Source organism: Protopterus annectens, chromosome 5.part0, assembly GCF_019279795.1.
Source record: "Protopterus annectens isolate FY-2018-M chromosome 5.part0, PAN1.0, whole genome shotgun sequence".
Classification (NCBI taxonomy): Eukaryota; Metazoa; Chordata; order Ceratodontiformes; family Protopteridae; genus Protopterus; species Protopterus annectens.
In genome coordinates this window covers 1,432,048,614-1,432,062,462 of record NC_056735.1, presented here as the reverse complement: position 1 = coordinate 1,432,062,462, position 13,849 = coordinate 1,432,048,614, and the positions used below count along the sequence as shown (strand labels likewise).

General features: G+C 41.9%; 1 protein-coding gene across 1 annotated transcript in view; it reads left to right on the top strand.

Moving 5' to 3' along the window:
- TMTC4 (transmembrane O-mannosyltransferase targeting cadherins 4) overlaps positions 1-13,849 on the top strand; it is a 1,460,040-nt gene that overhangs the window by 640,518 nt on the left and 805,673 nt on the right. Inside the window, exon 7 of the mRNA XM_044071235.1 lies at positions 6,411-6,503. Coding sequence (XP_043927170.1) covers positions 6,411-6,503 — 93 coding nt within the window. The remainder of the gene's footprint in view (positions 1-6,410; positions 6,504-13,849) is intronic.

Genomic DNA, 13,849 nt, shown 5'->3' with positions numbered 1-13,849 from the left:
TGATAAGATTAGAGAGGGAAAGTAACGGTAGGGAGATTATGGGATTATTTTGGTGTGTCGCAAGAACCTGACCATGAGTCTGTTAGGTGGATTTACAGTTGTGTATTGTATGAGGAAAGACTGTCATTGAGCCTTAGTTTTAGAGGATGAGTGTTTCATATTGTGTAGATTTGGTTGCCATATAGGACTTCACCTGCTGAATTGTTAGATTTGTGTATGCTTAGTAAGAAGTAGATCTAAGACTGTACAAAATAGTTCTTATGGTACATTTAATGGATGAGGTGGACAGCTGTGCCTCTTAACTAACTTGTAAAGACAGGTCTCAGGCAGCTGTGTAGCTCTTCTTGTCACCAGTAACAAGTAGTCTGCTGAAGTCTATGGCAGTAATGAATTTGGTTATGTGCCATGTAGATGAATCAGTAGGAAGGTGTTATAAGAGGAATGTAGGGAGATAACTGGCAAGCCATGTTCAGGCTTTTACAACCAGACATTTTTGAAGGTAGATATTCCGCAGCTAATTTCAGTTGTAGTAAAGCTTTGTCAATACTTTTCACTGTGTTTGTCCTTTGTTATATCATTGTGGACTGTCATAAAATTAAACAGGGTACCCATCCACAATACCATTTTCCATACGTCCATCTTCTGCAGAATATTCTGCACCTCCTTTCAGTTTTCTCCCTGTCCAGCTCCTTCACTGCTTCCTCCCTAAGTGGACTTTTATCTCCACTTCCATCTTCCCCTGTCCCTGTACAGCACTAAACAAAAGTGCTCCATCTGCCTTATTGCCTTGTGATCCACCACCTTTTCCCTTCCATCTGCAGCCTACCGTACTCTCCTTGTGGCTGTTTTTAGCCGCTACACCACACATTTCCTTAGTTTTCTTCTTGTTCCCATCTGAGGTATAACATGTTAAGTCATTCTTTCTGTGTCTCCCTGTTTTCTGTCATCTCCGGCATACATATCAAAGCTTGATGCTCCCTCCTGACCTCTCATCAACCACCTCCTCCCCTGTCGGTTAAAGATTATAACCTGTGTATCCCTAGATTTCCAATTTCTATGTCCTAGGTGTTTCTTAACATTCAAGCCTTTGCTGTCAGCCTTCTTATGATTTCTGCCTTGACTCCATCCCACTGTTTCCTTCCCTCACAACATCTTAATTTGTGTTATTCTCTCCTTCATCTCCCGTTTTAATTACGTAAGCTGGTGCGCTCTTTCCTCACCGTTCCATTTGCAGCTACCCTGCTTCCATCCCCTAATCCCTTAGCTTTTAAATCCTCTTCAGACTGTTGCTTTCTTTCATGTTTAGTCCCATTTATACATGCACGTCAGGATTTGATAGCTGTGCCACTCCACAACATTCATATTTGATGTGAATGGCTTCATAGTAACCCAATAAGCTTCATAAATTTTAATAAGATACACCTACATGATTCTGCTGTGTCTTTCATTGATTTCACTGTATAAATAATGTGTAGCATGGAGATGTGGCCATAGACTTTAATGGTTGGGAGTCACAGCACACATGGCAGTTGGCACAGAGGGTTAAGGCTGTTTATTTTGTGTATCTGTTAAAGTTTCTGGACACTTGCCCACACCATTCTTATTCTGGCACCACCAAGAGATAAAGTTTATTGAAAGACCTAAAGTCAGCATAGAAAAAATAATATTTTATGAACGGTTTCCTTTAAAAATGGGCATGTTTACTGAGCATGACAGGAAGGTGCAGCAGCAGCGTAGGCCGTGCTGCATAATGTAATTGAAATAGTCTAATTATACACTTTAATGCTTTGGACTGGCTGCTGATGGTTCAGATAAGTGGGGAAGCTGTGAGCCCCAAAATACACTTTTTATTGTGACGGTACAAGATATTTCATTTTTCAGTTAGGCATACCCAAGCATATTCCATTTATCTTTATTTCCTATATTTTTTTTAGTCTGGATCACTGTTTCCCATTCATGTAAATGGGATGTACTAACTGTGCACATTAAACTGAATAGGGCTTTATACAGGTTACATCATTTTTGATGACTAGCTTTGTCTCATGGGTGGTCTAATGTAGTTCTGAGGTAAGTTGGGGGCAGTATTCATAGTCATTGCACTTAGGTACAGCAGGTATTTGCATGGGCTGCACCTGAGCACGTCCTAAGGCTCGGTTCAGATATTGTACTTGCTCTTAGGTGCACCTGTTTGAGTCTGATTGAGAAAGTCTTTGCAGATGAGTTAAATGTAAATGTGGAATGTGTGAAAAATATATGAATATCTTATATAAATTAGGAACTTTTCCTGCCTGTGAGCAATTCATAGTTGCTTTTTGATTTGCATCTGCATTATGCATATAAGGCTTATAAAGAGTAAAATCATGCCTCTTCTACCCACGTTGTAATCCAGGAAGATGCTGGAGTTTGCTATCAGCTTAGCTCTCTCCTATTCTGAGGTGCTCATTTTGGTCACAGCAAAACAAGGTGCATCCAGTTACACTCACCAGCCAAGAAGACGAAGAGGTAGACAAAGGCCAACACATCTGAACTTTACTGATGAAGAAACTTTGACATGTTTAGAGTGGACAAGGGAATTGCACAGTTTTCATGGCTGGCCTACATACAGAGACTGGGGATGTGTGGTCTTCCTATACCAGTGGGAACCAAGGTATGTATAGCCCTTATTATACTTGCCACTGGGACCTTCCAAAGACAAACTCAAGGACAAGCTGTGTATTTTAAAGGCTTCTGTTCTGAGGATATTTCAACAGTTCCTCGACAGACTGATCCACATGTGCCAAGAGTTTATCTGTTTTCCAGTGTCAACTCAAGACTGATTTAGTACCATTTGTGCTTTCTATGGAATGGTATGCTCTTCTGAAGTCCTTGGTAAGATATATTACACACATGTTGCCAGTAGGACTCCATCTGGACTCTGGAGGAGTAGTGCCAGAACAGTAAGGGCTATCATTCCATCATGTGTGATGCATGGGGGCACATCACCATGTTTGCCCAGCATCATGGCAGTGCCTGCATTTCCCATATTTGGTACATAACTTTACTCTACAGCCTCTTGCCGCATGGTAAAATTCATCATGGTCACCTTGTTGACAAGTACAAAGTATTATACTGTTACTAACCATAGTTATTGCTGTTTCTATAGAGTGGATTAGGTAGGTTTGCGCAATGACCCTCCGTTTTTTTATTGTGTCCCAATCCCTGTTTTGTTTTCCATGTGATGGAGGCTGCCCATTTGAACCTTGGCTGATGACACAGTCTGTAGTCCCCAGGAGCTATCAAGGAACACTTCAGCACTACCCTATCCCAAACACAGATAGTCATTGAGTAAGTATTTGGCATGCTCAAAGCCTATTTCCATTTCCCAAAAGAGTCTGAGGGCGCTCTTCAGTATAACCCTGCTATTGCATGCAGGATGTTTACCACTTGCTAATTTCTGCACAGCATGACTATGGTCAGTCTGGTGTGCATCTGTCACAGCCAGTCACCAATAGTTGCAGTGCAGCTCCCTCTATCATTCCTCCCACCAGTGAAAATGGAAGTAGCACAGCATCCCCTCCATCAGGCTTGTGCATTGTGTAGAGCTGCACAGGTGAAGAATTGGTGTGTAGCCTACAACTGTGGGCCATGACATTTATTTGGTGAAACTACGAAAACTTCATGCTGATAATACTTGATGCGTGCAGTGTTACTTGTGGGCTATGGTGAGTGGGACATGGTCAGTTTACACTGCACATCAGACATTCCTCCTCGTATCAAGAATGATTTTCTTTCGTAATCTATTATCAGTCATCATGTGTACAGTGTTGAGGGATCAGTGACACAAGTGTTGAGGGATCAGTGACACAAGTGCTAGTTATACTGGCAGTCTTTGATTTAAGTGTGGAATAGCATGTATTACAAAATATGTTTAGGGAGATACTGAAATTGTTTCACAACAGTCCAGGGCAGAGTATGATTAACTTAACTGTCCACAATTTACTTGCCTTGAGGAAAGAAGTCAGTTTGTCTTCCTGGTATTGTCTCCTGATTGTTTCTAAGATACAAGGAAGAACTGCAGCATTGGCCCTGTCTGAAGAGCAACTGCTAGAAATGTTCACATGCACCTGTTTGACAGTAATATTCTTCTCTGGAGAGCAACATGGTATTGAGAAAGACCACACCCTCCCATCAAAGTAGGCAAGCTCACCATTGGCTGATAAAGCCAACCCCCTCCCCCTCCCTCCATCCTGCCCTACAGCTTCCTGGGTCGCTGTTGTTAGAATATAGAGACTCCATTTTAAGAGTGTGATGCAAGCATATCTGGTATACTGTGTGGATATTTGTGTGTGTAGGTATTTTTATCTACACTGTGGATGCATTATTAGTTTATTTCCATCTTGTGTCCTGTAGCATGCATTCTGTTTAAGATGCTTTCTTGATGCATAGTTTTCCTTGTTTGAGTTGCTACATCTAATTTGTTTTAAAATTATACTATTTTGCTGTGCTTGTACAGCTGGTCTGAGTCTGAAAATGATTCCTTGGGATCAGTGCAATACTCTGCATGCCAAATACAAATAAATAAATACATATATAAATGCATAGGTATATCCATCTGCATCTCACCAAACATTTATCTACATACTTAAAGCATCATCAGACTTTCTAAATATCATCATAAACCTGGTATATTTGTACTGTTTTGCTGTAAGCTAAAATAAAAGTTCATACACTGGGCCCAATTCTAAAAGCCTTTTTTGTCACTGTTAAGTGACCACTTACACTGAGAGCAGGTGTTTTGGAATCCGGTCCTCTGTAGCAAGTCTATTTATAGATGAGCCTTACTCCAAAGTAAGTCACATACACTGAGAGCAAGTCTCTCAGAATGAGGGCAGACTTGCACTGAGAGCAACTCCGTTAGAATCTCTCCCACTGTGCATGCAAAACACACACACCGTAGAAGTACTCTAGTCCACCTAAACAAGTCCCAGACCAAAAATGTACACAGACCTTTTACTTAATGCACTACACACATGTAATACACTTGCCCTTGTAAAACAACTCTCCCACCTAAATCAGCTGGGAAGAAATGAAATTATTTGTTATTAAAATGGGAAGATTAAAATAATAAATAAATGGAATAAAATAAAACAGTAAACTCGACTAGCCATCAGAAAATAGCTTTACCTGCAAAAGTGCCCAGTTCTGGAGACTCTAAGATTAAACTAACAAAAATATAAGTAAGTTATAAAGCTAACAAATCTAACATAAACCAAACTACGGTACTAAAATACATGTGAACGTTAAATGCAAATTAACTTAATACTATAAAAAGGCGAAAATAGATTAAAAAGTGCATGAGAACAAGAGCAGACAACCACCTATAAGCTAGTCGTAAAGCCCAAGTCAGTAGATAACTTCTGCCCATACTGCAGTTCATAGTAACCTGTGGGAACCAGTTGAATTTTTACATACAAAACGAGGCATTATATTCAATGACTGGTCGGATAAGAGAGGAGTACAGTGGCAGGATGACATATTTGTATCTTGATGATATTACACTGGAAATGAAGTGGGCCAGATGGAAAGATTTCCTAACTGTGGTGGAAACATGATGAACAAATGAGAAGGCTATCCACATAAGTACCCAAGTCCCTTATGCCTGATTCACTTTTGTACTGTACTGTATTGAAACATGCAGTGTATCTGTGTATCTGGTTGCCCATCAAAGTTATGACTGTGTGAAATAAGCAAAATAAAATGTTAGATGGAAGGAAGAGCAGAAGAAACAGAGAGTCAGAGCGATCTACTTATTAACTTTGTCCAGCAATTATAATGCTGATTGTATAAACTATTGGGCAGAAAGTGGTTTAATGATTTTTTAATGTCTTTTTTTTTCGGTCCTTCATGCCTGTTTACAGTTTAATTAATGGCACAATCGTGACCGGTCATTCTCCATCATTGACTAGAGAGGTAGTCCACAGACATACAGGCATAAGTGTCTGCTATGCCTTCCTGTAAGTCCGAGTTTCTGCACACGCCTCATGAAGGCTCCCAAGCAGATGTAGCTTGCACTGAATGCCTTGCACCACTCTCTCTCTCTCGTAGGTGCTGACATTTTGGTGGGTACCACCAACCTTCTCACAAGTTGAGTGAACAGGCATCAGGTGCTCCTGACTTTCTGCTCTCTTCAGCTTTCCCTGTGGTCAGGTTGCTGATCGATCTTGGATCATCTGAACAATAGAGCTGACAGACTGAGATGTATGATTTTGATATGCTGTTAGATATTACATTTCTATTTCTGTAGCTGGAAGGTACAGTACAAATGTCGTAAGTACTTTTAGTGCACATGAGACTGACTGCTACTTTGTATTAATAAATCTCCTGAAAAACTGTTATGGCACTCTAATCCTAATGTATGGTTTTGTTCATAGGGTGTGAATGCTGTATACGATGCCTTTGTGGTCTGCAGGATAAATGTTTTACAACTTTTTCAGAAGACAGTGCACAGAGGTAAAGTGCTAGAAGTAAGTATTCGACTTTAATTTTTTTTCTAGAAGGTACATTGCACATACTTTATTTTTATCTTTGTCTGCATGTATATTAGAATTAATTCCCAGCAGCTGGTAAACTTTGCAGTTACTGGGAACAGCTGGATGTATCCTTCCATGATTGGCATCTGTTTGTCTTTATGTCTTGACTAACAGTGATAAAATACTGAGTTGAGACCTAATTTCCAGGTGTGGGCTGGGGAGATGATTGGAGAGGATGTCAGCTGTGTGTATAATAGATGTAAAGTACACTAGCAGGCTAGTTCTTGTATGTCTGTAAATAGGACACACAAGTAAATAGGATACGTAAAGAACAGCAAAATATATATGGATGACTTAAATGCACAGAATGTATAACTGTAAACAGCATAATAAGTACAAGGAACAGGGTATGTCGTGAAGGAATGGACCAACAATTGGAGGAAAATGGGGTCAACAAAGGCAAGATGTGGATTTGAGGGATTAAATGTCTAAAGGAGGCCTGGGAGGCTGGGATGGTAAAACTAGTTGGAGTGATGGAGTTTGACAGACAGTTACAGCATAGGAAGACCAGTATATCCTTAAGAAGGAAATAGACTACTGAGAATTGGGGAATGATTGAGAAGTGTGGGGTAAACATATATGCATTGAACAGCAGTATCACCAATGGAAAACTAAAAAAAAATAGATGGAGATAGAAAGTATATTCATGTGGTTATTCACCATAACATTACCTGTATAAATATAGGATCAAATGTTGTCTATTTCATCCATTCGGATCCGACATCCCATATGTTGAATCAGATCTGACATCTGCACCGAATTTGAAGCTTTCTCTGTTCCAGGGCTCTAACTCTTCCCCTACCCATAATTCCCTGCACTGCACCCCATTACCTCAGATCTCATTTGCTGCCAGATATGTTTTTGAGGGCTTATATCCAGAGTTTGTATAAACAGTTGGATTATCATGTAGTTGGATAGGCTTATGGTTAAAGTTGTATTTGTATAGTTAAATAGCCTAATGTCTTGCTCCTCTTGTACCAGGAGACTTGTCTCCCTCTAGCTTTAGTGTTAGCTTAGTGGTGTGTTAATATAGACTTATTCTTAGATTATCATTTTTTACCTTTTGGATAGTGTTAGCTTTATGGTTCATAGAGTTTAGAACGCTTATAATACTTTTTCTTGAAATTACGTAGTTGTATAGTTATATTTTTTGGATAGCGTTTTTTGCCCTACAGGTATCTTCATGTCTGAATTGTAAACATTTAAGAAATGTTCAGTGTGTGGCCACAAATTGCCCCCTCAGGATCCTCACACTTTGTGTATTGCCTGAGCACTGCCCATTTTGGATACACATTACACTTTATGTGCATCCTTTAGTAGCAGAGCTTTGCAAGCTCGTCAAGACAAATTGGTGGTGAAGGGACTTCTCCCTTCACAGAAAGGCACTACATCTTCTGGACACTTCTCTCCCTTTTCTCCTGCTAAGAAGCAAGGCAGGGCTCAATCCTCGAACAAGACTTCTGATAAGCAGAATGACAAGGAGAATGAAAAGAGTAAATCCAAGGAAAGGGACAAAGACAAATCTCCATCTCTTCCAAAAACACCTTCAGATCCATCTGTTCCAGTCAGGCCCAATCCTAAGTCGGTTAGGAGACTGGAACCAACAGCCTCCTGGTCCCGACCATCCTCCCCTAGACCATTGTTTTCCCTGGAACCGGTGAGCCCCAGGTTGCATTCTCCAATCTTGCAAGAGAAATGATATTCAAGACCACCTTCAGTGACTTCACCTACCTTATCATATCAGGTCTTGACAGAATACAATGTCGGCAGGATGATGAGGAAGTTTTTGAGGATGCAGATTCAACATGTAGTTCTGTTGGTACCATCCCCCAGGCAACATCCTGACCTTGGCCATCCACTCTCCCCAACTCATTTTGCCTGTTGTGTTCCTTCCTCTAACTGTGACAGTCTTGAATCTGACCCATTCTGAAGTGACAGTTTTGGTGCCAGCAGTCCCTTCGATGCTGGTAGTCTCCCTATACCTCTCAACACTGATGCCCTCAGATCGGGAGCTGCAGTAATGGTGCTGAGCTCTGGGAGAAGTGTTTGCCACCAAGATTTTTACAGCTTCTTCCCTAGGAGCCTCGGCACTAGACAGCTTGGGTCCGAGGTCTTCCTTGGGGCTGGCAATGCCTGAAGTTGAGGTTTCTCTTGCTTCCTCAGATCAGAAGGGGTCCTTGGTTCCAGTGGCAGCTTAAGTCTTCGAGGTAGTTGAAAGAGGTTTAGGCTTACCCAGACAAGAAGGCACTTTCTCGGAGTTCGGTTGCACCCAAACCCCAACTGAATACTGTGACTCCACTTTCCACTCATCCTGCCAGACAGGGTCAGTTTGACACCATAGACTTCTGGAACCACTTGCTGTGTCAGCTGCCAGTCTGATTTTGAACCTTCTGTATCCCCAACATGTTTAGTTCACAAGAAATGGATGTGCAAGCAAAAGCTCATAGACTCCTTTCCAGAGTCGGTCACAGAAGATACAGATTTGGATGAGGGCAACGGTTCATCCAGGTCCCCCTAAAAGGACTTCACCTTTGGTGAAATTCTAGAACTTATGAAACAGAGAGGGGGGTTGTCTATTGAAGATCCATCTCCTGATGAGTCTACATTTCTAGAAGTCTTTGGTTCTAGCTCAACTTCGTCTTGGGTGGTACCACCCGTTGATCAATTGGTTGATCTTATGGTACAGTGGGCTTGGGAGGGGCCTTGATGTGGTGGAGCCCATCGCAAAAAAAGCTATACAGAATCTTGCAAGCTCCCAAGATCAGAAAGCATTGGAGTAAAGGTCCCCCGGTGGATGCCATGGTTGTAGCAGCAGTCAAGAAGAAGGAATTTTCTGGGGAGAGTTCCTCTATCCATCCCCCAAGAGGAAGTCTAGGACATTGACAAGTTTGGAAAAACCAATATGCTCGTCAGTGACCTTTGCATTTAGGTCACTGAACTATCTTTATCTTGCTCATGTTATCAGGTTTCATAGGGACTTGACCAAAGAGATTTCCAAGTCTTTTTCTGGTGTTAAACCCAGGGGACACCCAAAAGACTGTGAAATCCCAGCTTTCAACTCTGCAGTCCACTTTGAACATAGCCGTGCATCTCATTTTGAATACAGCTGATGGCTCAGACAGAGTGGCAGGCACAGGTCTTGGCAGTTAGACAACATGCCTGGATTCATTTTTGTGATTTTGAAGAAGGCTTTAAAACATCCTTCAAATTTACCACTTACAATGGTTCCACACCTTTTGGACCCAAAGTCAAAGATACGGTGACCAGGAGTGAACAGGTTGGTAAGACTCTCTTTGCAGTAGGCATCCATTATTCCAGGAACCAGAGAGCAGGGAAAAAGATATGGTTTCACAACTCACATAGTTCTTACCTGGATCACCCTGGAGATAGACCTCCACATAACAGAGGTGGAAGTAATGCTAATGGATGTCATTGCCCAAGAGTCAGAGGTGTACCACACAGTCAGAGCTTCCTCCATTCCCTTTTCCAAGAAGCCCTGTCAGCATCCCTGAAGAAGTGCCCGACTGCTGCACTCTGGAGGCTGTCGGAATGATTATCTCTGCACCCCCAAGCCTGGATAAGATTAACAGGAGACAAGTGGCTGCAGAATATAATTTCCAGAGGCTATTCCATTCCCTTTTCTTGTCCTCCAGTAAAGAAGAAAATGATTCCTGATATTCCACCCAGTCAGCAGGAACTGTCAACAATAGAAATTTTCAAGCTACTAGAAAAAAGTCCTCCAACCAGTCCCAGAATACCAACTAGGATCCAAAGTCTACTCAAGGGTCTGTTTAGTTTCAAAGAAGTCGGGGGACCTAAGACCAGTTTTTGATATTGGTCATCTCAAGCAGTTTGTGAAACAGCCAAAATTCTGGATGGTCACAATTCAGTCCACTTTGCCTCTTCTGAGGAAGGACGTTTGGATGTGCTTGATAGATCTCCAGGATGCTTACTATCAAGTGAAGATAGAGAAATAATCCATGAGAGCTCTGTGTTTTTGGCTGTGAGCCAGTCATTTTCATTTCAGAACCCTGCTGTTCAGTCTTACCACAGCCCCATGGTGTTCACCAAGATAATGGCGGTGGTTGAGGTGCACTTGCGCATGCTGGGGATCTAAGTTTTCCCTTACCTAGATGATTGACTCTTAATTGCTACATCCAGGCATCTTCTGGTATGCTACCTGGACTTTGACTTCCAGTGCTTACTGGATCTAGGCATATCAGTAAATTTTCACAAGTGCCAGTTTCTTCCATCACAATAAATAAAGTTTTTCGGATGGCACCTTAATACCACTCTTCAAATTGTCAGTTTTCACAGCAAAGAATATGTTCTCTACATCAGACAGCCTTACAGATGTTGTACCATCCCCCATTCTCCAACTTGGTTGATACTATGTTTGCTAGGTCTAATGGCCTCTTCCATGTTAATGGTTCCAGTGGCTCATTACCACATGCAAATTCTTCAGTGGAAACTTGCAGTTCAGTAATCTCAAAAGATTCATTCTTTGCATGCCAGGATTCATCTTACAAGAATATGCAGACAGCACATTGCATGGTGGATTGCTTCACCTTCACTAACTCAAGGGAAACCTTTTCTTCCAGAAACACCAACAGCAGTACTGACCATGGGCACCTCCTTCTAGGATGGGGGGGGGGGCATTTTGAAAGAATGATCCAAGGTACATGGTCATACTTAGAGGCTAATCTTCACATCAATGTCTTGGAGATGAGAACAGTCCTCCATATATTGCAGGCTTTCCAGAATGCCACCCCCAAGGCTGTGATCTCCATGCAGGCAGATGGTATGGCTGTAGTATGGTACATTGACAAACAAGGTGGAACCCATTCTTATCCCCTGTGTCAAGAGGTCATGAGGATTTGGTAGTGGGTGATGTCTTCACACCTCTTTCTGATAGCAATACATATCCTGGGGAGTTCCAGTGTTCTAGCAGACAAGGTGAGCAGGAATATTCTAAGTCCTCATAAGTGGTCCCTCAATCCAACAGTGGCAATGCTAATTTTCAGCCACTGGGGTAACCTCGCTGCGATCTATTTGCCTTCTACGTGAATAACAAGTGCATCAGTTACTTTGCCCTGATCTCTCCACAGGTTGAATCACCAAGAGATGCTCTAGCCAAAATTGGCCTCCTGGTCTCTGATATACCTTTCCACCATCACCCCTCATGAACAATTTCATCCAGAAAGCCAGACAATGCAAGGGGTAATCCTCATTGCCCCCTTTTGGCCCCAACAGACATGGTTCCCCTTTTCATGGCCCCTACTAGTACATCCACCATGGATGCTGGACCAATATCCAGGTATTCTTTCTCACCCGTCCAGACTGCTTCCACTGAATCAGTCCAGACTGCTTCCACTGAATTAGACTACCATGAAGTAAACCGCTTGGTTTCTCCTATTTTGACTATAGCCAAGGATGCCAGGCTCCTCAGTTTTGTTGTTGCTATAATCACAGCCTCCCAGAAATCTACTACGAAGATGATCTATGACAGTAAGTTATTTATTATTTATTTACATTTGAAAGTCCGACTGGACGCAGGTCCATTTTCAGTGGAGGCCCAGGGAGAAAAGCTCCACAATTAAAATATTTCAGACATAGTTACAGATGAACAATCTTAGAAATTAAAATATTACAAACATAGTTATAGATGAAGAACATAGTATATTCAGTAGATAACTAGCATCTGTTCCATCCATGAAGTCATAGCAGATATTAACAATTGTTACAATAAAAAGTTACTGCCTTATAATAAGTAGATCAAAGGTAGTTTGTGGGGTGGAAGAGAGGTAGAGGGTAGATGGAGTGGAAGAAGTTAGAGGGGAGAGTTACAATGGCATAGCCAGCATGTTTTTAGGTGCGCTTTAAGTAAAGCTTTAAAGTGGGTGCATGATGGTACAGAGGTTATTGTGGGGGGGGGGGGGTGTTCCATAATTTGGCTATAGCGCTGGAGAATAGTGCTTCTCCAGCAGCATTATTGGCTCTAGTAACCTGTAATTGATTTTTGGGTGGATAGTGATGTTGAATTTTGCTGTGATGTTAAAGTGAGAGTTGTTGTGAGTATGTTTGGTGGGTTGGAAGATGAAGAATTTAGTTTTGTTTGGGTTGAGTATTAACTGGGCATCAGATAGCCATGTTTCAACAGAGGAAAAGGCATCCTGTGTGACCTTTTGCAGTTCGGGTAGGGACTGGGCTGAGCAGATGATGGTTGAGTCATCTGCATATTGTATGAGTGTGCCATGTTTGGTGACAGAGGCTAGATTATTCGTGAAAATAGAGAAGAGTAGGGATCCAAGGATGGATCCCTGTGGAACACCAACAGAGACTCGTAGTTGGGGAGATATGTCATTTTACCATACAACGGAATGCTGGCGATCAGACAGGTAACTCTGAAACCAGTTGGTGACTGATTGAGGGAAGGATAGGTTATTTAGAACAGAGATGAGTTGTTTGTGTGGGACCATGTCAAATGCTGTAGATAGGTCTAGGAAAGTAGCAGAGGAGAGATGGCCATTGTTTTTATGGTGAAGGATAGAGTTAGTAAAAGTGATTAAGGCAGTGGTGGTGCTATGGTTTGGTCAGAAACCATGTTGAGTATTAGAAAGGAGGTTGTTAGTAAGGATGTAGTCTGAGATTTGAGAATGAATGCATCTCTCTAGTATTTTGGAGAGTGGAGATAGAATCGCTATGGGGCGGTAGTTGGTTAGATCTGTGGAGGGGCCGCCTTTGTGAAGGGGAATGATGTGTGATATTTCCCATAGTGTAGGGACGTAGCATTCTGACAGAGATCGGTTAATCAAGATGGATACTGGGTAGGCTAGAGCGTCAGCTGCAATTTGTAGGAATTCACTTGGGAGGTTGTCTGCTGCTAATTTTGTGGGTTTAAGTTTAGTTAAGAGTTTTCTTATGTTGGAGGTAGGAATGGGAGAAAATGAGAAGAGTGTGGGGAGATTACTGGGTGAAGGTGTGGGGTGTAGGGGAGGGAGGTTGTGTTGTCTACCTAGTGATAGTATGGTTTGTGTGAAGTGTGTGTTGAATGAGGTAACAATATTTTCTGAGGAGTGAGAAATGTTAGGTGGAAGGGTATTGATTTTACCTGGATGGAGAATGGAGTTTATGGAGGTCCAGAATTGTTTGGGGTTGTGTTGGGAAGAGTTGAGGGCAGACTGGTAGTATTGGATTTTGTCCTGTTTTATTAGCTTTTTGACTCTATTGTGTAGTTTTAGGAATTTCTGTCTAGCTGAGGGGGTTTTAGTTTTGCGCCA